This window comes from Bufo gargarizans, chromosome 5 (genome assembly GCF_014858855.1).
Source record: "Bufo gargarizans isolate SCDJY-AF-19 chromosome 5, ASM1485885v1, whole genome shotgun sequence".
Classification (NCBI taxonomy): domain Eukaryota; kingdom Metazoa; phylum Chordata; class Amphibia; order Anura; family Bufonidae; genus Bufo; species Bufo gargarizans.
The window spans coordinates 476,764,441-476,790,549 of NC_058084.1; the positions used below are offsets into that span (position 1 = coordinate 476,764,441).

The 26,109-nt window shown below is 43.5% G+C and overlaps 1 protein-coding gene across 1 annotated transcript in view; it reads right to left on the reverse strand.

Annotated features, from left to right (window-relative positions):
- SLC25A13 (solute carrier family 25 member 13) overlaps positions 1-26,109 on the reverse strand; it is a 115,414-nt gene that overhangs the window by 55,604 nt on the left and 33,701 nt on the right. Inside the window, exons 4-6 of the mRNA XM_044293294.1 lie at positions 22,557-22,672; positions 14,511-14,650; positions 6,379-6,525 (exon numbers count right to left, since the gene is read on the reverse strand). Of these exons, the coding sequence (XP_044149229.1) occupies positions 6,379-6,525; positions 14,511-14,650; positions 22,557-22,672 (403 nt within the window). The remainder of the gene's footprint in view (positions 1-6,378; positions 6,526-14,510; positions 14,651-22,556; positions 22,673-26,109) is intronic.

The following is a 26,109-nucleotide window of genomic DNA, read 5'->3' on the forward strand; positions in this document are numbered from 1 at the left end:
CTCACATCATGCATTCCGGCAGTAAGATGGGCGCAACTCCACTCGATGGTTCTCCAGTGGGAAATCCTGTTATTCTGGGAGAACGACTCCCTAGGAGGCAAAAATAAGATCAGACCTTACTCTTTAGAGCTCGAGGTGGTGGATGGAGGAGAAAAATCAGATTCAAGGGGTTCCATGGAAGCTAGAAGACCTGGTATGTCTAACTACAGACGCAAGCCTCTGGGGATGGGGTGCTCATATCCAAGAGCTCTCCTTTCAGGGTCGTTGGAGCGATATCCAGGAAAGAGTATCCTCCAACCTAAAATAACTAGTTGCGGAACGCCTTGCAATGACCTCTGTCCTCCCAAGAATAAGAGGAAAAGATCTCAGAGTCATGACAGACAACAAGACCGTAGTCTCGTATCTGAACAAGCAGGGGGGCACAAGGTGCAGAACTCTGATGCAGGAAGCCCAGAAAATCCTCCTATTAGCAAAAAAAGAAGTGCGCCTTGATCTCTGCAATACATATCAGAGGCGTAGAAAATGCAGACTTTCTGAGTCGCCATTTTTTCTCTCCGGGTAAATGGACTCTAGACAAATCCAATATTAAGAAAATAACGGCCCTCTGGGGACAACCAGACATCTACTTCTTTGCTACTTACCAGAACAGGAAGGTCAAGAGATTCTTCTCCCTAGACCCGGCGGGATTCCCTTGTGGGATAGACGCTTTCCTTCCAAAATGGGATTTTCCCCTAGCTTACGCCTTTCCTCCTCTTCCCTTGATTCCTCGTGTTTTATGGAAAATCAGGGAAGATGGGGAAAGGGTTGTGCTCATTGCCCCATTTTGGCAAAGAAGATCTTGGTTCACGTGGCTCTGAATCATGTCAATCTCGGATCCCTGGATTCTTCCAGAGAACTGGAATCTATTGAGCCAAGACTCAATTTTTCACCCCGGCATAAAAAATCTCCTGAAACTTAAAAGGTACTTGCTAGGTAAGAAGGGATTCTCTGACACCCTGATCGCTACCCTTCTTAAGAGTAGGAAAAAAGTGACAGTGGCTATTTATGCTAGGGTTTGGCAAAAATTCCTAGACTTTGCTCTGATCCAAATTAATGACATCCCCTCTTCTGCTCCTATTCATCTAATTTTAGCGTTCCTTCAGAAAGGACTGGATTTAGAGCTAGCAAGTAGTACTTTGAAGGTACACATTTCAGCTCTGTCAGCTTTGTTTAATTAGGACATAGCAGGGATCCGATGGGTGTCCAGGTTCTTTTCAGCAGTAGCCAGATCCACCCCAACAACTTCCAGTAGACCTCCTTCTTGGGATTTAAACCTAGTGTTGAAGACTTTAACTCAACCTCCATTTGAGCCTTTAGAGACCATCTCCATTAAATGTCTCACCCTAAAGTTTTGCCTTCTAATAGCCTTAACATCTGCTCGCAGGAATAATGAGATTCAGGCCATCTCCATTAATCCTCCATATACCACTATTTTAGAGGCTAAAGTTTTGATTCGGCCAGACCAGTCTTTTCTTCCAAAAGTTGTTTCCAAATTTAATAGGTCTCAGGAGATTGTTCTCCCTACACTGTTTAGTAACCCTGGGTCAGAAAAAGAAAAATCTCTTCACTGCCTAGATGTTAGAAGGACTTTGATTAAATACCTATCTCGCAATAGAGAATGGCGCAGATCTTCCTCACTCTTTATACTCTTCCAAGGAGTGAATAAGGGAAAAGGCGGCCACAAAAAGTTCTATAGCTAGGTGGATTGTGTCTGCTATATCTTTTTCTTATCTTGCTTCCGGGTTGTCTCCTCTGGTGGGTCTTAAGGCACATTCTACCAGGGCAGTTGCTACTTCCTGGGAGGAAAAATTCTCTGTTCCCATAGAGGATATTTGCAGAGCGGCTACCTGGTCTTCTCCTTCAACTTTTTTCAAACACTATCTGCTTGATTTGAATTCCTCTCCTTCGGGGTCATCCTTTGGGGAAAAGGTGCTTCTTTCTACTCTCCCACCCTGATTTTTCCACTAGTAAATTTCTTGTGGTGCTGTCATGGGCAAAAGGAAAAAGTGATTACTTAATTTGATTTTCCAGAGCCCATGCATGACAGCACCCTTCTATTCCCTCCCTATTGGGTTCTCTTGAATCTCTTATATTCACATGGGTGTTGCATAAAAAACACAAATAAATTTATGATTAATCATCTAACACTATGTTGGCGGACTTCCTCTGATGCTTGGAAATCACACTGAATTGGGAGGAGAGTGTCCGCCCTTTTATTCTGCAGGTTTCCTGTCTGTGGGGGGCGGATCCTCTCTCGTGGTGCTGTCATGGGCTCTGGAAAATCAAATTACCAGTAAGTAATCATCATTTTTTCAGTTAATTTTACCTTTCTGATGTCTGCATTCAGCCCTTAGCAACCCTATTTATCTGTGCCTCTATGTCAGCATCTTCCTAAGATGGCCTCTGCTGCACTTCCTGTGGTGATGTTTGCCATGTCCTTGAGGCCATCCTGTATTTCCCTCACTTCCCATAAGCCCTTGCTGTCCTCACATGAACTAGCAGGAACAATCAGAATGCAGATAACCTCCCCCACTACCCCAGAGCAGTGTGTATCCTCTCACGTACAGCTAACCAGAGACAAGCCCTGCAATTACATGAAATCAGTAAGCACTTGTTTTAGCCTCTTAGTCACATTAAAAGGTTTTTTGGAGGGTGTATATATAGTCAATTAAATAACTTATTAATTTAATTTTAGAGTGAAAGAAAAAAAAATGCAATTTTTACATTAATTTGTGGAATATTTTTATGGCATTCACTGTGTGGTAAAAATAACGATTTTACTATGTTGGTCACTATATTGATGATAAAGTCACACACATTTCCATATATTTTTCTCAACTTCTGCAGCCCGTCAGCTCTGCAGCTGCTACCTCATTCTCCTCCACACTGACAGGGAGGGGAGGGGGGCGGCTGCTTTAGCTGCTCATTTTTCTGGTTCGACATTCTAAGCTTTCAGACAATACCAGAATGACAGCAATATGTTCAGTACAGGGAAAGATGTCACTGATAGAAAATCGGGATGCTGTGAATGAAGCTAAAAGTGAAAGTAAAAGCAGGTTTTACCCGTGATTATTCCCGACTCCATTTTTAACAGTGATTTCTCCACTGTTGCTTGGACTTGTATGAAAGCCTGGAATGTCAGCTTTCAAACAAGATCAGTTGTATGTTTCTAGCTGCTACCATTCAGGAGATATCACCATCTCCCCCTCCACTTTCTGCCCGAGCCCAGGCACTCAGGGCTGTGCTCCTCCTCCCAGTGCTCTCCCAGTCTCTTGTTTATAATACAGAGGAGACGGCTGCACATGACAACGCTGTGAAAAAAGGCTGCAGAATAGGAAAGTAGCACACATTTGTGGGCGTTATTATCAGGTAAAACTGGGTATAAAAGGGTATAAAAAAAATGAAACGGCAGTTACACTTTAAAAGGTGCTCTCCGGGAATTAAGAAAATTTAAATACTTAAATTATACTTTATTATAAATATATTCCCAAACACGATTTATTAGTTATAATGCCTTGTTTTGTCTGGGGAGCAATCATTAGAAGTAAAATGGCCGTTGTCCTATTAGTACACACAAAACCTGTCAATCATACAGCAGCACAAGTTATTTCTCAACACTGAGCTAAAGAGCTGCCTCATCCTCTGTTCGTCAGGGATTATGATCTTGAATACAGGTGATAAGATCTTCAGCTGAATCTCTGTACGAATGGAGTTCATGAGGAGACATGGAGTATAGAGAGGACGGACAGGACAGACGGTGGTAATGTGAGGCTGTTGTAATGGAGACTGCATACAAGAGCTGCTGCTCATTATCCACATCCCCACCTCCTCTCTGTACTTTATGTCTCCTCATGGACCCAATTACTACAAAGATTCTGCTAAAGATCTTATCAGCTGTATTCAGGATCATAATCCCAGACAAGTAGAGCAGAGAGGAGGATGAGGCAGCTCTTTGGCTCACTGCTCTGAAGTAACTGGTCCTGCTGTGCGATTAGGACAGGTTTTGTGTGTACTAAAAGACAGCGCCCATTTTATTTCCCCTGATTGCTCCACAGACAAGAAGAGCCATTATAACAAATGAAAGGTATTTGGGAATATATTTATAATAAAGTAATATTTAAGTATTTTTTTTTTCTAATTCCTGGAGAACACCTTTAAAGGGGCATATGGAAGTAAGGGAGGGGGTCCTCTGACCATGACCCTCCCATTAACTATAGTAAAGAGTAACTGCAAGCACCCCTTATAACATTATAGGGATCCACAGAGGACAACTCCTGGAATTTAAAGGGGTTTTCCTTTCCGCTTTGAACAATTCCTATTTGTTAAATAGGTCCCTTGACCAGAAGCTGATCATTAAGTTTCCTTCTGCCAGGACCTGAAGTGACCAGTTGTGAACTGTATGTGCAAACCTGACAGTTAGGGTACTTTCACACTTGCGTTTTTCTTTTCCGGCATAGAGATCAGTTTTATCCCCATGCATTCTGAATGGAGACTAATCCGTTCAGGATGCATCAGGATGTCTTCAGTTCAGTCATTTTGACTGATCAGGCAAAAGATAAAACCGTAGCATGCTACAGTTTTATCTCCGGTGAATGCATTTTTTTCCATAGGAATGTATTAGTGCCGGAAAAAAAAAAGGTGAAAAAAATTAATGCCGGATGACACCGGAAAGACTGATCCGGCATCTCAATGCATTTTTTCTGACTGATCAGTCTTACAAATGCCATCAGTTGGCATACGTTTTGCCGGCGACGGAACTGCTTGCCGGATCACTCTGCCACAAGTGTGAAAGTAGCCCAAGTCTTCTGTTTCCCTACAGCGCCACCACAGGGGAAATGAAGCATTACAAAATGTCCAATAAAATCAGTGGGTTGCCTTTGTAATACAGGAAAAGGACAGATCCTCCAAAGCAAGAGACTTTCTTTGTAACCGCTCTCCACTCTGACCAACGGATCACGATCCTGAACAGAGGAACCCCACTATTAAAGGGGTATTCCACTTACACAGAATAGGGGATAGCTACTAGATCACCGTACCACTGTGACCCTCACACCGAAACAAACAGAGCTGCCGGTTGGGCATGCTCACTCACTTGTCTATATCCAGAACTCCTACAGAAATGGATAGAGCAGCTGCGTGCATGCCTGACCGGCCGCTCCTTTGTTTTGGTGTGCTCCCGTTTTCATGATCAGTGGGGGTCCCAGGAGTAGGACCCCACCCGATCTAATCGTTATCACCTATCCTGTGGATAGGATACAACTTATTATAACCGTAATACCCCTTTAACGAAGAATCACATAATAGGGTGAATGGAAATGTTTTTGGGAAAGTGGACAGCCCCTTTATACGACAGTTATCCGAGAGCAGGAAAAAAAAAAAAAAAAAAAATTACTTTTTTGCTCAGTCTCAGGAGCACAAATACATGACATGGCCAAGTGACCAGATGCATGACATGGCCAAGTGACCAGATGCATGACATGGCCAAGTGACCAGATACATGACATGGCCAGGTCACATGAAGTGGCGCTCTTTCTGGACAAAAGAACCATTTAGGCTCCATTCAGACATCCGTATGAATGGTCCTGATCTGTTCCGCAATTATGCGAATGGGTGCGGACCCATTCATTTTAAATGGGGCCGGAAAAGATGCGTGTGCTGTCTGCAGCCGCACTTCCGGTCCGCGGCAATAGCGGACAAGAATAGGCATTTTCTATTATAGTGCCGGCCATGCGCACATGGCCGGTGTCGTGTTTTGCGAATCCGCAAAACACTTGCGGACGTGTGAATGGACCCTTATTCTAATCTCCTGCTAGTGGTTAAACCCGACCGAAAGCGCATACAAGTTATCCTTCATTACAAACCGGCACAGCTCATTCCTCAGATCATCATCTGCTGTTTTGCCGGATCTCTTACAGAGGTCTGGTGATCCCAGAGGTTCTCTGCATAAATAAGGCCTTGGATCTGCCCACAGATGATAGTTTCCGGTTCGCCAATATCCATTTGGGTCTCCAGCCCCTATGCAGACCTATCCATCAACATAGCTACAGACTACCGACAAACCGTCTGTTGTCTGATCCTGCAGTTAAGCTTGCCAACTTACATCAAAAGCAAGATACACGGGATCGCAACGGCAGGATCAGACTACAAAGGGTTGGTCTGAAGTCTAACTATGGCAACACAGAGTGCACAGGGGCCCAGGATCCAAACAGAACAACATTTAAGAATAAGACGGAATTCGCGATGAAAAAACCAACATGATCTATGTGCGGATTTGCAGATTTTTTCAAATCTACAGAGTCCATGAAGTAATGTGAATGACGTTTGGACAGATTTACTTACAGCCACTAAGCACTGCTCCACGAATGGTGTCAAGACATGTGGGCGGATGGTCACCATGATGTCCCTAAAGTCCATGGCATTGATCGTCCCAGTGTGGTCTGTGTCACGTTGGACAAAGGCTTGTCGTGCATGCTCCAGTTGTATTTCCTACAATTAAAAAAAAAAAAAAAAGACAGTGGTGTCAAGAAAACTGCCTGCCAGGATCGTGGCACCAGGGTATGTGACTAGAATGGTGCAAAAGTGGGAGACCAAGGACGTAGAGAGCAACGTAGCATTACTACGGGACATGATTTTCTGTAACAGTTCAGTAATGATAAATGTTTCATAACTGATGCCGGATTAACCTCCTCACAGTCACACTAAAATTAGAAAAACCCTCCCAAAAATATAAATTTTTTTAATTGTAGATTTTTAATGAGTGTCTACAGTAAATCTTGTTGCCGCCCAAGTCAGGGGACAAAATTGCATGTTTAACCCCTTAGTGACAATTTAGCCTTCAGGACCAATAACATTTCCCCCCTTCGTGTTCCAGCAGTCATAACTTACATTTTTTCTTCTAAATTCTTTTTTTTTCTTTTGCGAGATTAGTTGTAGGTTTTCAGGAACCATTTTGGGGTATATATAGCGTATTAAATAACTTATTTTTTTATCTATCCCTCAAAAAATAACAAAACAGCAATTCTAACATTATTGTGTGGAATTTCTTTACGGCGTTCAATGTGTGGTATAAATAATATAACTTTATTATGTCAGTCACTGCAATGATGATAATGACAAATTTCTATACATTTTTCATTTTTTCTTCTCTCCTGTGTAGGCTGTCTGCAACTGCTCCCCCTCCTCCAGACCTCTGCTTTAGCTGGGGGGAGCTGCTTTAGCTGCTCATATCTCTGGATAGGCAGCAGCTAGAGATATGGGCTTTGTATTCTTTGAAAGTTGGCATTTCAATTATGACAGCAATATCTTCACTACATGGGAAGATATTACTGTTAGAAATCGGGATGCAGTGAATGCATCTGAATGTGAAAGTAAAAGCAGGTTTTATCCCCGATTATTCCCGACTTGATTTCTAACAGTGATATCTCCTGCTTATCTTGGGCTAATGCTGTCATTTTGGCCTTATATGAAAGCCTAAAATGAACACTTTCAAACAAGACCCGTGTCTCTAGCTGCTACGAATCAGGAGACATAAGCAGCTAAAAGGAGCCCTTTTTTTCCCCTGCCACCCTCAGGCTTGTGCAGGTATTACAACTGACTTTCTGCACATGCTGTAAAAAGGAAGATACTGAAGGGGCCTCTGTTCCTTTATTCTCTTCATCTGTTGGATCCCTTTGGCTGTATCTAAGGGATATATCTAAGGGATATGTCGCTAAATACAAAGATGGGGATAAAAAAAAAACACTTAAAAGGAACAGGTTACCGGCAGGTTTATAAGTACGCTGATTAGTCAACCATCTAGGGAACCCTAAAATGTACCCTTCTGTCTTTACGGTCTTCTCTTGTTTTCTGGAGAATCAAATGTCAGATTAACTCCTTAATAACTGCCAATACGCCTTTCTGCAGTGGTCATTAAAGTTTTTTTTTTTTAAAGATAGAAAGTCATTCCCCTATTCACTGGATGGATGATAAGTGGAGGGAGGGTCTGACCGCTGGCATCATGAGGACAGGGCTCCAAATGAATGGAGCGGCAGGTAAGCATGTGCATCACCGCTCCATACATTCTCTGTGGGAGTGATGGAAATAGTAGTGTTCAGCACTAAACTATCTCTGGCGGGTGGTCCAACAGAATGAATGGAGCGGCAGCGTGCTTTCTATATTCATATGTAGAAGAAGGACCCCCTTTTTTGTGACTCCCAGATGTTGGACAGGGGACAAGTTTCTATCTTGGCCCAACCCCTTTAAAAAGGCCTTTAGGTGACATTTATGGACTGTACAACAAAGCCTCCAGATTGACAAACATGCTCAGCGCTCTGGCTTTCATGTGGCCGCACATCTATCAGGAAATAGGACGTTCCTGCTTCCTCCTCGGGAGTCCTGACCACAGCACGCTGCAAGGAGGAAATGTTACTGCTGCTGATGCAACGTGCCGGCTTCTTGCCGGCGGTGACTTTTAAGCTTTCCAGCTGATGGAACAGCGTACGGAAGGAGAACATAAAATGCATTTGGATGCCCATCTGGTCCAGGTTAGGAGCGACATGAAAAGAAAGTGAAGTTAAACGAGCGTCTCCACGTACACTCCGGTTCCAGCTGCCGCAGGTCTAGACATCGTAACAAGAGCATAACTCATGCACAGCAGATTCCTGGACCGGCACTGGGGGCTTCGCTTTAAGTGACACATCTTGAAGAAGCCTGCACAATCCATTCGTCCTTATAAATGTCGGACAGGAGGAAGTTGTGAAACAGAGGGAAAAGGAAAAATAAGATGCTCTGCGGCACAAGCAATAAATTATGTTTAACTGGGTGAGGATCGCCTGCTGAGCTGCCTGTTACAGTGGGAATGTACAGCGGAAAATTTTATGTGTGTGTGTGTGTATATATATATATATATATATATATATATATATATATATATATATATATATATATATATATATATTAAAACATTATATATTTTTTTTTCTCAACACTAGCAGAAAGTGAAAAAGAACTCTTAAAAGGGGTATTTTCATCTCAGACACTGATGACAAGGCTTTGCCATCAAATGTTGGATACAAACAGGTCCCAGAGGAGGGACCCGCTCCAATCTCCAAAACCAAACCCCTGAAGGGAAGGAGAGCGCACTGTGCAAGTGTAGCCATCCTCCAATTATTTCTATTGGAGTTCGGTTATTTCCAGCAGTCCCATAGTGGTGAGCGAAGAGGTGGCTGTGCATGTACAGTGCGATCTCTACTCACTTCTATTGGACTTCCAAAAATAGCTGAGCATGCTCGCTCACCCACATTTTGGAACTCCTATAGAAATGAATAAAGAGCGTGCAGCACATGCGGGCTCCGTCCTGGAGATAGAAGTGGGTCCCAGAGGTGTGACTCGCACCTATCTGACATAGGTCGCTAGGATATGCCATTAATATCAGGTGGCCCAACCCCTTTAACCTCTTCAGGACACATGACGTACTGGTACGTCATGATGTCCTGGTACTTAAGGACACATGACGTACCGGTACGTCATGTGTTGTTCCGATCACTGCCGCCCGGCTGGCAGTGATCGGAACAAGGTGCCTGCTCAAATCATTGAGCAGGCACCTAGGCTAAATGCGCGGGGGGATCCCGTGGCCCCGCCCTATGTCGGCGATCGCAACAAACCGCAGGTCAATTCAGACCTGCGGTTTGATGCGCTTTATGCCGTTTCTGATCCTCGCGGTCCCTGACCGCGGGGATCAGAAACTTTATAATGCCCAAAATATATATGTTTTTTCCTCCCCCTGCACCCCTGAATGATATTATGTGGGCGGGTGGTGCAGGGGGAGGGTTGCGGGCGGTGCGGGATCGCGATCCCCCGCCCGCCTCCCCTTGAATAATCGTTGGCGTCTAGTGGGTATACCAGGGTGCCAGCACATTGCTGGCACCCTGGTATAAACGGCTAACATCGTTGATGCGATGTCAGCCGTTTAACCCTTTCCATACAGCGGTCCGTACGGACCGCTGTATGGAAAAGGTTGACAGCGCAGGGAGCTCCCTCCCTCTCCGATCGGGGGGCTGCTGTGCCTTTGCAGCCCCCCCCGATGGGAGAGGGAGAGAGCCCCCAGACAGCCCTCCGAAGCCCCGTCCTCACCCTTCCCCGTCTGCGAAGTTGTGGCAGACGGGGAAGGTTCCCATGGCAACAGGACACCTGCTCAGGCGTCCTGCTGTCCATGGTGCTGAACAGATCTATGCTAAAGACATAGATCTGTTCAGTGTAAGTAAAATACAGTACAGTACTATATATTGTACTGTACTGTATTATACAGACATCAGACCCACTGGATCTTCAAGAACCAAGTGGGTCTGGGTAAAAAAAAAAGTAAAAAGTAAAAAAAGTGAAAAAAAAAAGTAAAAATCAAAAAACACATTTATCACTGATTAAAAATGAAAAAAATAAAATTCCCTACACATGTTTGGTATCGCCGCGTCCGTAACGACCTGATCTATAAAACGGTCATGTTACTTTACCCGAACGGTGAACGCCATAAAAATAAAAAATTAAAAACTATGATGAAATTGAAATTTTGCCCACCTTACTTTCCAAAAAAAGGTAATAAAAGTGATCAAAAAAGTCGCATGTACGCCAAAATTGTAACAATCAAACAGTCATCTCATCCTGCAAAAAATGAGACCCTACTTAAGATAATCGCCCAAAAACTGAAAAAACTATGGCTCTTAGACTATGGAAACACTAAAACATCATTTTTTTTGTTTCAAAAATGAAATCATTGTGTAAAACCTACATAAATTAAAAAAAAGTATACATATTAGGTATTGCCGCGTCCGTATCGACCGGCTCTATAAAAATATCACATGACCTAACCCCTCAGGTGACCACCGTAAAAAAATAAAAATAAAAACGGTGTAAAAAAAGCAATTCTTTGTTCTTGCGTCACAAAAGGTGTAATAGCAAGCGATCAAAAAAAATCATATGCACCCCAAAATAGTGCCAAACAGTCATCTCATCCCGCAAAAAAGGAGACTCTACTTAAGATAATCGCCCAAAAACTGAAAAAACTATGGTTCTTAGACTATGGAGAAACTAAAACTTTTTTTGTTTTAAAAATGAAATCATTGTGTAAAACTTACATAAATAAAAAAATTTTTATACATATTAGGTATCGCCGCGTCCGTGACAACCTGCTCTATAAAATTACCACATGATCTAACCTGTCAGATGAATGTTGTAAATAACAAAAAAATAAAAATAAAAACTGTGCCAAAAAGGTATTTCTTGTTACCTTGCCGCACAAAAGTGTAATATAGAGCAACCAAAAATCATATGTACCCTAAACTAGTACCAACAACACTGCCACCCTATCCCGTAGTTTCTAAAATGGGGTCACTTTTTTAGAGTTTCTACTCTAGGGGTGCATCAGGGGGGCTTCAAATGGGACATGGTGTAAAAAAAAAAAAAAAAACAGTCCAGCAAAATCTGCCTTCCAAAAACCGTATAGCATTTCTTTCCTTCTGCGCCCTGCCGTGTGCCCGTACAGCAGTTTACGACCACATATGGGGTGTTTCTGTAAACTACAGAATTAGGGCCATAAATAATGAGTTTTGTTTGGCTGTTAACCCTTGCTTTGTAACTGGAAAAAAAAAATATTAAAATGGAAAATCTGCCAAAAAAGTGAAATTTGGAAATTGTATCTCTATTTTCCATTAAATCTTGTGCAACACCTAAAGGGTTAAAAACGTATGTAAAATCAGTTTTGAATACCTTGAGGGGTGTAGTTTCTTAGATGGGGTCACTTTTATGGAGTTTCTACTCTAGGGGTGCATCAGGGGGTTTCAAATGGGACATGGTGTCAAAAAAACAGTCCAGCAAAACCTGCCTTCCAAAAACAATATGGCACACCTTTCACTCTACGCCCCGCTGTGTGGCCGTACAGTAGTTTACGGCCACATATGGGGTGTTTCTGTAAACGGCAGAGTCAGGGCAATAAAGATACAGTCTTGTTTGGCTGTTAACCCTTGCTTTGTTAGTTGAAAAAATTTGTTAAAATGGAAAATTAGGCAAAAAAATGAAATTCTCAAATTTTATCCCCATTTGCCAATAACTCTTATGCAACACCTAAAGGGTTAACGAAGTTTGTAAAATCAGTTTTGAATACCTTGAGGGGTGTAGTTTATAGAATGGGGTCATTTTTGGGTGGTTTCTATTATGTAAGCCTCGCAAAGTGACTTCAGAGCTGTAGTGGTCCCTAAAAATTGGGTTTTTGTAAATTTCTCAAATTTCAAGATTTGCTTCTAAACTTCTAAGCCTTGTAACATCCCCAAAAAATAAAATATCATTCCCAAAATAATTCAAACATGAAGTAGACATATGGGGAATGTAAAGTCATCACAATTTTTAGGGGTATTACTATGTATTACAGAAGTAGAGAAACTGAAACTTTGAAATTTGCAAATTCTTCAAAATTTTTGTTAAATTAGGTATTTTTTGGTGCAAAAAAAATATTTTTGACTTCATTTTACCAGTGTCATGAAGTACAATATGTGACGAAAAAACAATCTCAGAACGGCCTGGATAAGTCAAAGCGTTTTAAAGTTATCAGCACTTAAAGTGACACTGGTCAGATTTTCAAAAAATGGCCTGGTCCTAAGGTGTAATAAGGCTGTGTCCTTAAGGGGTTAAACTTCAATAATTTTATAGCTTCAAAAAATTTTTACATTCTAGTAAAATGCTTGGCAGTTATATTAGGTTACATAAAAAAATTACTGTGTTTGACCATTTTAGGGGTGGGGCTAGCATTACAACAGTATTTGATGAGGGGTGGTCTATTTTTGGGGAAGGGGATATTTTATGTGTGTATTTTTTAAATGTAACTTTTTTATTATAACTTTTCAAATTTTTTTTTTGCTTTCCCTCAAAAGTAAAAAAAGACCTCCTTGCAAGATGCCCCATGTCTGTATTGTAGACCACAAACAGCAGGTCTGCAATATGTGGGCACAGGCCGTGTGCACTCTGTATCACGGATGTGCACCCACTGACTGAATGGGTCCACAATCCTCAAGATACAGAGCGGTGGCACAGATCGGAAGCACTACTAAGCGCTTCCGTGGGATTTTGGCCCGTGCCTTCGCACCGCAAAATAAATAGAACGTCCTATTTTTTAGTGGGCGGACTGTGCATTGCAGACCGCAGTTTGCGCCCCACAGCAGGGGGCACACACATTCGTGTGCATGAGTCCTAACCCTGCTGCTTAGTACAAAGGCAGAACCTGCCTTCATCACTGTACACTATCGTTTGCCATTGTCGGCTTCATCAGAGTTCGGAGGAGGGCTGGAGAGCGCCTACTGCCATTATGCATACTGTGGAGACACACTGGCCCAACACCAGGTGCCATGGTGTGGGGCGCCTTTAGCTGCCATGGCCGTTCCCATCTGGTATTTGTGGAGGGACCATTGACCAGTCTTCTGTATATCCAGGACATCATGGAACCAGTCCTACTGCCTTTTTTGTTACGAGAAGTGGTGTCCAACAAGATAATGCTGCCACACACTGCCTGTGCTACACAATGTGCTCTTCAGGTTATCCAGCATGCCAGAGGGGCCACCTGTATCTCCAGCAAGGGGAGATGACACCCAGTCTTATTGAGACCTCAACATACGCCCTGCTGCAGAACCCAAAATAAAGGGGACGCCACCTTGGTTGTGTGATCACTGACCCAGCACCAGGTGCAGCTCATACTTTGTCAATCTTAATTCGATTGCATGAAGTTTTCCAAGTGTTCATTACATACACTGCCTTGGAGGGAAAGCATACAAAAATAAATAAAAATGTTTAATAATTAAATAAAATAAAAAAATGCACATAAAATATTCCCTTCCCAAAAAAAGACCACCCCCCATCAAATACTGTTATAACACTAGCCTAAGGTAACACTATATAATTACCAAAAATTTCACTAGAATGTAAAAAATAAAATAAAAAATGAAATTAAAAAAAAAAAAAGGTAAAAACGATGGAATTAGGAATTTATCAAGAGAAGAATTTTTGTCTGGGTTGGAGTACTTTGCACAAAATTTATCAAACATGGCATGACATTTGTTAAATTTCACACATTGTTTGGAAATGGTACGCCAGGTTTTCTAGGCCAGAAAGCGCAGAGACCAGGGGCGGACCGGAACATAGGCGGCGGGGGATCAGTAACGTATTTTTTATTATACAGACTCTTTTTTTAGTACATTGCCTAGCACCTGTTGTCCCAAATGCTGGTGCGAGGGGGCAGACTTCTTCCGCCTTAGTTTTGCTCATCGTCTGGGCAGAAGTGATCATGGTCCTGTTGGGGGTAGAGGGAGAACCTGAAGTGTTGTTATTGGGTCTACCAGGTGAGGAGTTGAGGCTGCACCAAACCTCTACCCTACGACAAAGTGTTTATTTTCCCAGCATGGAAAACTGCAATAAAAGTCAACGGGACTGCGACAGAATCCATCTCCAGAACTTACCAGCAAAAACTGAGTAAACTCGGCATAGGGCAAAAGCCTCTTGCGGTCCTTGCCAAAGTGCAGCTGGATGAATTCACAATCCCAGTTGAATGGTATATGCTGGTGAATGGTGGTCTGGCCGAAGACTTGCTTTACATTCTCTGTGAAGACAAACAGTAAGGTAGAAGAATAAACATGACTGCATTCACAGTAATAGTGTTTGTTATGCTGGAAAAAATAACATTTGTCCATCCAGTTCTGCCTGCTATCCTGAAAGTTCATCCAGAGGAAGGCAAAAACCCCAGTGAGGTAGAAGAATAAAAATGACGGCATTCATGCATGCTGGAGCTGTGGGCTGCAATATGTAGAGAACCGTGGGGTCATCTCTCACAGTATCAACATAACATCTATCGGGACCTTGATATCGATTATGTATTGACTGATCAGTGGGGCTCCCAGCGTCTCCACCAATCAGATGACAGATACAACACTCTGGTGGGCATAGCTTCCCCCTTCATTGTTTACACAGCGCCCTTACACAGGATAGTGGCAGTGTCTGGCATTGCAGCCCAATCACATCTCTTTTAATGGCAATGGGCTGCAGTAGCAGCCACAGCCATTACTAAATGTGTGGCACTGTGCCTGTGCCGACCTCTTCAGTCGGCCGATTGGCAGTGGTGCTCGGAAACAGACCCCACAGATTTGATATTGATGGTTTAGCCCAGGGGTGGGCAACCTGCGGCTCTACAGCTGTTGTGAAACTACAACTCCCAGCATGCTCAATTTATTTCTATGAGAGTTATGAAAAGAGCAGAGCAAGTATGCATGCAGGGAGTTGTAGTGCTGCAGCACTACAACTCCCTGCATGCATACTTGCTCTGCTCTTAAGGATAAGCCATCAATATCAGCCCCAAAAATCTGATTTAATGCTGCATTTCTGAAACTACAGTGTACTGCATTTATCTATTCCCGGTTATATTATCTTATATGGCGCCGACATATTCTGCAGCGCTGTGCAGGCTGATTGCTTCCCAATAAGTCCCAAAATCTAATCTCCTTACCTCACATACACACTGGGGTCAAGTAACCTGTCAGGACATCTAAGGAGACTTGGAAGACAACGGAGATGTAGGAAAAAGCCACAAAAGCAAAACGACCTCCATGCAGAAGCTGACACTAGTCCACACTGCCAGCTGTACCCAACGCCAGGGATGCTCAACCTGCGGCCCTCCAGCTATTGCAAAGCTACAACTCCCAGTGTGCCCTAGTAGCTATAGGATGTCCAGGTATACTGGGAGTTGTAGTTTTGGAACAGCTGGAGGGACGCAGGTTGAGCATCCCTGCCCTACGCCACTCACCCTTCTTGGCTCATTGGTATCAATGGTTCACCTACTGGACCCCCTCACCACATCTGAAGTCCCCACCCTGCGACATAATGTGTGCAGGTAGTTAATGCGAGCCGCCATACTTTTCAGACACAGAGAAGGCACAGGCTCCTGAGCTGCGTCTGGGCCTTCCCTTGAGGTCACCAGCAAACTCCTCAACCTCAGCCTGGAGATAACTCTGAGGTTGGTCAGAAGATGCTGCGGTCAGCTTCCTCTTTCATATTATCACCTACCCCGAGATGTGATTGTAGAGTGCCGTGGCAGGCCCTCTACAATGGTCTCTCCGTGCCGTGGCAGGCCCTCTACAATGGTCTCTCCGTGCCGTGGCAGGCCCTCTACAATGGTCTCTCCGTGCCGTGGCAGGCCCTCTACAATGGTCTCTCCGTGCCGTGGCAGGCCCTCTACAATGGTCTCTCCGTGCACGGAAGCCAACCTCAGGGCCTGATAGGCAGCCGGTTAGATCTACTTAAAAGTGATGTAATGCGATGCAATACCGAAGCATTGCAGTGTATTATATGGGCGATCACCTAATCAGATTAGAGGAATTTCACCATATACTAAATTCTACATTACTATTCTATTTATTGCAGGCACGTTCAGGTGCCAGGAGTGGGGTCATCGTATATGAATGCAGGTGCACACCCGGATTTTTATATTACATTTTTATATAATAAAATGAAAGTGGCTGAGGACAATTAGTGGATCATATTTACATGAGCGGTGTACTTAAGGCACAATTGCCGAGGTTTTATTGAATTTTGTGTGGGAAGATCACTTTTGTATACCGCAAAGGAAATTGCCCTAGTGTTGTTCTATTCAAAGTGACACATCTCTCCCCGGCTTGACACTGACTGGAGGGAATTATACATGTACGGCAGAAGCTGTTTTCAAAGGTTTCCTACACAAAGTTCTCAGCAAAGTACAGCCGAACCTATAAAGACAATTACTGATGTCTAACGCCTCCCCGAGTCACGTACTTTGTGCCTTTTTATATATAAAAATATATTTCTAATCTTCAACCAACACTGCCATGTGTTTTCCAGCTTAAAGGGAAAAAGTAACCTGGACATGCTCACTTTGTATTAATGCCGAAAATAACTTATACTATTCATTATCTTACCAGAAGTAAATAGACCAAAAATATCCACGATCCTGATCCCAGTAAACACCCAAGAATACAACAAGAGTGCAGAGGGCGATTGTCTGTGTGACTTCTTATCTTACCCCTATGGTAGAAATGAAAAAGACCCCCTCTATATGTGACAGAGGGCACATATCCTCCAGACTGGTAAAAGGGTGACAACCTGAAGAAAAGTTCCTGTGGCTGCACAGGAGGTGAGATGACAGTGACAGGCTGTGATGGGTAAGAGGGTGATAACCTGAAGTAACGCTCCTGTGGTCACTGAATGTTGTGCATGGAAAGAGATGACAGTGACAGGCTGTGATCGGTAAGAGGGTGATAACCTGAAGAAAAGTTCCTGACAGTGATCTGTAAGAGGGGTGATAACCTGCAGTAAAGTTCCTGGGGTCAATGAAAGTTGTGCAGGGGAAGAGATGACAGTTAGGCCCCTTTCACACGGGCGAGTATTCTGCGCGGATGCGATGCGCGAGTTGAACGCATTGCACCCGCACTGAATCCCGACCCATTCATTTCTATGGGGCTGTTCACATGAGCGGTGATTTTCACGCATCACTTGTGCGTTGCGTGAAAATCGCAGCATGCTCTATTTTGTGCATTTTTCACGTAACGCAGGCCCCATAGAAATGAATGGGGTTGCATGAAAATCGCAAGCATCCGCAAGCAAGTGCGGATGCGGTGCGATTTACACGCGCTGTTGCTAGGAGACGATCGGGATGGAGACCCGATCATTATTATTTTCCCTTATAACATGGTAATAAGGGAAAATAATAGCATTCTGAATACAGAATGCATAGTACAATAGCGCTGGAGGGGTTAAAAAAAAAAAAAAAAAAAAAAAAAAAAAAAAAAAAAAAAAAAAGAATTTAACTCACCTTAATCCACTTGATCGCGCAGCCGGCATCTCTTCTGGCTTCTTTCTTTGTGCAGGAACAGGACCTGTGGTGACGTCACTCCGGTTATCACATGATCCATCACATGATCTTTTACCATGGTGATGGATCATGAGATGAACGGAGTGACGTCACCACAGGTCCTGTTCCTGCACAAAGCAAAGAAAGAAGCCAGAAGAGATGCCAAGCTGTGCGATCAAGTGGATTAAGGAGAGTTAAATTCTTTATTATTATTTTTTAACCCCTCCAGCGCTATTTTACTATGCATTCTGTATTCAGAATGCTATTATTTTCCCTTATAACCATGTTATAAGGGAAAATAATACAATCTACAGAACACCGATCCCAAGCCCGAACTTCTGTGAAGAAGTTCGGGTTTGGGTACCAAACATGTTGATTTTTCTCACGCGAGTGCAAAACGCATTACAATGTTTTGCACTCGCGCGGAAAAATCGCGCATGTTCCCCCAACGCCCGTCTGAAAGAGGCCTAAGAGTCCTTTAGGGAGGGCAGATTTTTCTCCCTGAAGCTAGCAAGTCCAGCAGTGCTTTTTAGCTGCCATTCACATTCAGCAATCATTGTGCAGAGTTCAATACAAACCAAGCAAATCTGTGATCCCCCACCCAAACAATATAAGTATGTGAACAGTTCCACATTGTACATGTATCATAAGTATTGACATCTCACCCTAATCCATCTCAAAGTAAATGCACTCAACTGCAATCCGTAAAGTGAAGAGAAAAAAAAAAATAATAGGAAAAAAAAATAAATTAAAAAGGTACCATAGAACACAGACATACCTCAAGGTGCATTTGTTTTTGCCTGGACCATTCCATCAATCCGAAAAAGACCTCATGCACACTGCCGTAGTTTTGGACCGCATCCAATCCACATTTTTTGTGGGTCAGTGGGTCGGATGCAGACCCATTAATTTCAATGGGGACACAAAAGATGCGGACAGCGGGGAGAGTCGACTGGAGGTAGCAATAGGTAGCCAATAGCAGGCCAAGCCTCCCTAGCATCGTGGTTGACGCTAGGGAGGCTCGTCCCCATTGCGGCTTGCTATTGGCTGCCAACCTACAGCCCCCCCCCCCCCCCCCCCCCATATAGGAGTTTTATATGCATAGCTTGAAATGGTGGTTACCATGGTAAAAATAAAAAATACTCTATATGTTTATAAAGGGCAGCCTGTCAGACAGTTTGCCGTCTCCATAGACATCCTATTAGCAGAAGACTGTGGCATAATGCTGACGAGGTGAACGCTGGTCTTTCAGATGCAGATTTCTGTCTGTCTTCATTCGATCTCGCTTTTTAACTTATGCCGGTTTGGTAGACGGACACGTGAAGTAAATGTTTCAAAGAAGCCGCTTCAGAATTCATACTTCTCCGGTCACACATGGCTAAATAACCACACTGCCTCGGTGAAGTTGGTCGACAAACGTACAAATTGCAAAAAAGCATAATAGGCCCTTCTTGTATGGCTGCAGGGAGGCGCTAACACAGCAGTACCCACCCATGTGACCACCATTCATTTAACTAACCCCTTCCTGATATCTAACGAACATGTCTGTCATAATGGGAAACGAGGAGCTGAACCCGGTAACCGTGCAGCAGGTGCCGGCTGTGCCATACAGCTGACGCCAGCCCATAGTGACTGGGATCAGGGGTAACTACGATCCTGGTAATTTAAAGGGCTTTTCTAGGATGCATATATTAATGACCTACCCTCAAGTCTAATACATTGGGGTCCAACCAGTGACGTCCAGTTCATTGGTCACATGACCTAAGTGCAGCTTACTCCCAATCAAGTGAATGGGGTGGAGCTGCAATGGACAACGTACACAGATGTGCTTGGTAAGCAGACAAGAGGCCGCAGCGCTTCCCAGAGCACCACAGCCTCTTCATATGGCTGATTAGTGGGGCTACTGGATGATAGACCCCCACCGATCAGGATAGATCATCTATATAAAAGAGTCCAGGAAAATCCCTTTAACCCTTCAGACACCATGGTCAGTAGTGACTGCAGTATCTGAGCAGTTAGAATGAGGAGGCTTCATACACCATGACAGCTCCACCAACAGGGGGGACGTCTAAGCACAGCAGAACAACAGTGCTCAGCCGTTCTCAGAACTCCCATAAAAGTGAATGGAGAGATCTGTGCATGCGTGGCCCTCTCTCCATTTACTGTCAGCAAACAGGACCCCTGTTTTCAAGACAGATGCAGGTACCAGAAGTGGACTTGAAGTCTAGGTCATGAAAACCAGAGCTGGAAAAACATCTTTAAAGGGAGTCTGTCACCACAATTTCACATTATGCACCGCTTACATAGCGCTGTAGCATAACTATACACGAGTCAAATGGTACCTTTGTTGTGTTGTTCTGAAGTTCAACAGAGGCAAAAATCGCTGTTTTATTCATATATAAATGAAGGCCGCCAGTGCCATGGGCCGGCGCTTGGGCTGCCAGTGCCATGGGCCGGCGCTTGGGCTGCCAGTGCCATGGGCCGGCGCTTGGGCTGCCAGTGCCATGGGCCGGCGCTTGGGCTGCCAGTGCCATGGGCCGGCGCTTGGGCTGCCAGTGCCATGGGCCGGCGCTTGGGCTGCCAGTGCCATGGGCCGGCGCTTGGGCTGCCAGTGCCATGGGCCGGCGCTTGGGCTGCCAGTGCCATGGGCCGGCGCTTGGGCTGCCAGTGCCATGGGCCGGCGCTTGGGCTGCCAGTGCCATGGGCCGGCGCTTGGGCTGCCAGCCCTCATTTACATAAGAATAAAACAACGATTTTGCCTCTGTTGAACTTCAGAACAACACAACAAAGGTACCATTTGACTCATCTATAGTTATGCTACAGCGCTATGTAAGCGGTGTATAATGTCAAATTGTGGTGACAGACTCCCTTTAAAAAGGCAATGTACACCTTCAGAGGCAATTTTTTTTAATGATTGCATGTTACTCATTTTTGGCTATAAATGATTTTTTCAATTGGCCTTTATTAAAAATATTGAGCTGTTCTGTCACAAAGGGTTAACTGTTTTTCTAGCCGTGTGACTGGTACTTTCATCTAATAATCCTTATCATAAACACTTATTTAAGCCACATTCTTATCAGTAAGATAAGAACTGAGCTATAATGTTTAGGAGGTCAGAGAGCAGAGATAAGGAGTCTTTCAGCTCCTGGTCTGATGGAAAATCCAAAGGGTGCTACTAGGGCATGTCAGCTCTGTACAGAAAGAAAGGACTTCATATTTTTATGTAGTTTTTTTTATAAAGTGAAAAAATATTTTTAGCTCAAAATAATTACAGTGCAATAATAATAAAAAATGGACTCCAAAGGGGTACATAGCCTTTTAACTTATTATTGATAATAATATTATTATTATTATTATTATTATTATTATTATTATTATTATTATTAATAATAATATTATGGGCAGTTAAGCTTAGTGATCCCCATTCTGGCCACCAGGTCTCTCCTGTGTGGCTGACTTCCTGTGAACTACAGGATTACATTTTCATCTATCCGATCCCTCCTGCAAGCCTTCAGACACCTCCCCTCCCCACTGATCTCTCCTCTGTATGACCATCCATACACAGCTTGCTGTTGAAGATATACCGTACTTTCTGCCCCAAGAGACCAGGAGTGCAGAGTCCATACAATTATGGTATTAGCCACAGTTCTAAAACTCCTCTGATTCAAACTGTCTAGTCTATCTGTTGGTGCTGTATACAGAATCTCAGGTGCAGCTCCACCCTATCTGTGGATGCCCTGTACAGAATCTCTAGTATATTTCTATGAGATGCAGCTTCACACTGCACTCCTGTACTTCCTTTATACAAGTGCTGACATTGAGAAAACTATCGCAATCAGGAGACTGGAAAGGCAGGCTGAAGTTACACTACATCGGAATAGGCAGACTCTGCAGGGTGATCTAGGCGGGGACCAAAGTTCACTGATCTATGAAATGCTGTCCCTAGATAGAACATCAAATACATTGTCATCAGACTGTACCTCCTCATCATGGGTAATAATGCTGCTCAGGAGAACAACAAACTTGTCCACTATCCTTCCATAGAGGTGTATAAGTGTCCGACCTCTGGGGTCCCCACTGATAATAAAAGGGGCCCGTTTTTAATGGAGAGGCAGCCCCATGCAAGTAGTGCCATTCTATTCAACTCTATGGGACTGCTGGCAATAGAGTACAGCGCTCAGCTATTTCCAAAAATCCCATAGAGTTTAATAGAGTGGCAGCGAAAACACGTGACCGCAATTCCCTATCGTGTGGCCAGGTGGAAACAAGTGGGCTAACATCATAGGGATGAACGCATGGCAAACAAGGGGGACAAAGGCAAGGAAAGCTGTAAGGGATGTCACACAGGGAGGTCTGGAGTAGACTTCTGTGCAGAAACGGCATATTTGGCGCTTGTGATTGTACAATGGGGGCACTTCAAAGGGCAAGAGACTGACAATTTCTAACCTTATTTTCCAGTGTCTGATAAATGTTTTTACAAGTGATCATTATCAGATTTCAGTTCGGATAAGACCAACTACAACGTACAAGAGGTAGAGTTTAGAAATCAGATCAGTAAAGGTCTCATTTTCCCTGTTATCTCCGCTTTCCTATGTGGTAATACATGTAATAAAATATACAAGAAATTTACCGAAAGTTACTTCTCCTTTCCCTGTTTTGTCAAAGAGTTGAAAGGCGACCATGAATAAAGCATCGGGAGCGCAGAGGACAGACTCGAACGCCACAAACTCTTGGAAGGAGATAAACCTGAAAAATAAATAAAAGGCTAAAATATAAAGCATGAGACATGATAAGTAATTGTGATAAACTGAATCGTTTTAAACCTATTAACAAATTTGCACACAATCTACTTAAAATTTTGGTCATATACATTACTTATTCTGTACTAATGCAGTTACTTCCTGTATTATACTCCAGAGCAGCACTCACTATTCTGCTGGTGCAGTCACTGTGTACATACATTACATTACTTATCCTGTACTGATCCTGAGTTACATCCTGTATTATACTCCAGAGCTGCACTCACTATTCTGCTGGTGCAGTCACTGTGTACATACATTACATTACTTATCCTGTACTGATCCTGAGTTACTTCCTGTATTATACTCCAGAGCTGCACTCACTATTCTGCTGGTGCAGTCACTGTGTACATACATTACTTATCCTGTACTGATCCTGAGTTACATCCTGTATTATACTCCAGAGCTGCACTCACTATTCTGCTGGTGCAGTCACTGTGTACATACATTACATTACTTATCCTGTACTGATCCTGAGTTACATCCTGTATTATACTTCAGAGCTGCACTCACTATTCTGCTGGTGCAGTCACTGTGTACATACATTACATTACTTATCCTGTACTGATCCTGAGTTACATCCTGTATTATACTCCAGAGCTGCACTCACTATTCTGCTGGCGCAGTCACTGTGTACATACATTACTTATCCTGTACTGATCCTGAGTTACATCCTGTATTATACTCCAGAGCTGCACTCCCTATTCTGCTGGTGCAGTCACTGTGTATATACATTACATTACTTATCCTGTACTGATCCTGAGTTACATCCTGTATTATTCTGCAAGCTTCAAATCTAACTTCTCCCAGCATTCCCTGCTGGTTCAGTGCCTGAACACAGTTTTCTTTGATGTTTTACATTCTCTACAGAACCCGATGATCAAAAAACAAATTCTTTGTAATTATCAGAATATAATCCAGTTTTGGTAAAGTACAGATTGTTAGATAAGAAAATGAACACAATTAATACTGAGCCCCCAATACATCAATCTCAACAGTTTCTCGCAACTCTTCCCTTTCCTAAAACGACACTGAAACCAAGGAAAGAAATATATAAATCACCCTCCTGGTAGCTGTAGGTTAATGCATCGCTTAGGAATTAGCTCGGTACAAGTTAATGCAGTGAAAGCTGCAGCCGGGGCTTTTGTTTGAGGATGAAAAAATATAAAAACTCTCAGGCACTTAGAGACTTCTCAAAAGGTTAATGAAGAGATTAAAAAAAGAACCATGGAAACAAAAAAAGGAGCAATTTCACCGACTTGAGAACAGCCAAGGATTAAACCCAATGAATAAAATGTATCTAAATGGGTCCCACGTGGCAAAGAACAAAAAAAGGAAAAAAAATACAATAAAATAAAAAGTAAAGCATAAAAAGGTAAAGTAAAAAAACTAAAACAAAAAAAACAAAAGCCGACAAAATAAATAAATAAATGAATGAATGAATGAATGAATGAATAAAAATATTTAACTTCAATTTTTAGCATTTTGCCCATTTCTCAATACTTTAATTAGGCATGGAAGGTAGTGCGTGCCATTATTCCCATGCGCATTGTGCTTCACGGAGGGTAGTCCATTATCTGGAGAAAGTTATCAGGCAGATAATATATTCCGGCCCATCGGAGGCAGGAACACCTGTTTTTCCCGCACATGAAAAGAATTCGTTTTAAGTAGTAATGTTGAGGTTCATATTTAAATTTTATTTAATGACACCTAATGATGTGCAAAGTGGGGGGGGGGGGGGGGAAAATCGGTAGGCGAGGGCCTAGGCTAATCCAAAAAAGAGAGCGCGTTGCCACGGAAACTGCCCTCCTCGCCGTCGCGGATAAGAACACGGACTGTGTGCCTCGCATTACTTAGGCTTCTCTAGACATAAAGAACTCCGCATGTAATTGACTGTGTAAAATTGATGCTCGGTTACTCCATTGTGCGGGTCATAATTTGAGTAAGTGAATACGTCACCGTTATTAGGGAGTAAATCTGTTGTGATTTTGCCGGCGAGGCGGGCCCGAAATACAATAAGATGAAAATAGCTGGTTTAATTAACTTGTAAAAATTGGGTTAATTTAAATGCAGCTGCTGCCGCAGATCCTCCGGGTGTCCCCTTTAGTCATCGGATTAAAACCTCACATTAATATCTGCTATTTTATCTAATAAGGCTCTGCAGACGGTCATTTTCCGTATAGATACTTACAAAAAAAAAAAAAGAAGTCAGGCTGCACAGTAGTGCAAGCCTCATAAAAGCCCGCTTTAACAGAACGCTGCCACAAAAAGACGGAGCGTGACCAGGGTCGGTTAGTGGATTTAGGCTTATGGGGACACTACACCTAGAAATGAATGATACAAGGTAACGGGCCCTAAACTTGCCCCCATTGTTTGTCAGTCTGCAGGATATTCTGCATGTTGCTGAAACAGACTTTTAGAAATCCTGCAAGGGTTAACTTCCTGCTGATCGGTTCTATTCTTTGCTGGGGAGTGTGGTTTGCAAAAGGGGCTTATCCGATGTCTTAAAGATCCCACCCAATGCCCGGGCCCCTTGTATGGATTATACTTACCTGCCCCCCAGCACCGGATCCCTGCACGGCCATTGCTGCATCTCCCCGACACTCAGATCAAAACATCCGGCGATGGGTGGGGGGGGGGGGGGGGAGCAGCCAATAGGAGTCACCAGCCTGGAGGGGGCTCGTCCTCGTCTCAGCCTGCTATTGGCTGCCTTCCCCCGTCACCAGATGTTTTGATCCGAGTGATGAGGAGATGCAGCGGCGGCAGTGCAGGGATCCAGAGCCGGGGGCAGGTAAGTATAATCCATACAAAGGGCCCAGGCATTGGGGAAAGGTAGGGGGGAATAATTCAGATATTGGATAACCCATTTAACGATCTTTGTGTCCGACCTGCACAGGGCAGCGAGGGGAGGCTCCTGCTGCAGCCAGTTGTCTTATAGCCAGATACAGGACAGTGAGGAGGAGAAAAGAAGTAATGGGTGATCTTCAAGAACACAAAGAAAATATTTCTCAAAATATTTCTCAGTTTTAGGCTACATGCACACGATCGTATGTATTTTGCGGTCTGCAAACTGTAGATCTGCAAAATAAGTATTCCGCCTGTGTTGTATCTGCATTTTTTGGGGACCCATTGACTTCAGTGGGTCCGGGGTCCACATTTTGCAGCCAAGTATAGGACATGATCCAATAGGACATGTGGAACGGACATATGGATGCAGAATGCACATGCATCATCCGTGTGCTTTCCGCATCCAAATGTCTGTTCTGCAAAAAGAAAAAATATGTCAGCAAAACGTGGACGTGGGCCACAGATGGAAGCTTCATGGCCTAACTCATTGAAAAACGTGTGCACATTACACTAGAAATCTACTGCGGCTCCTGGCTG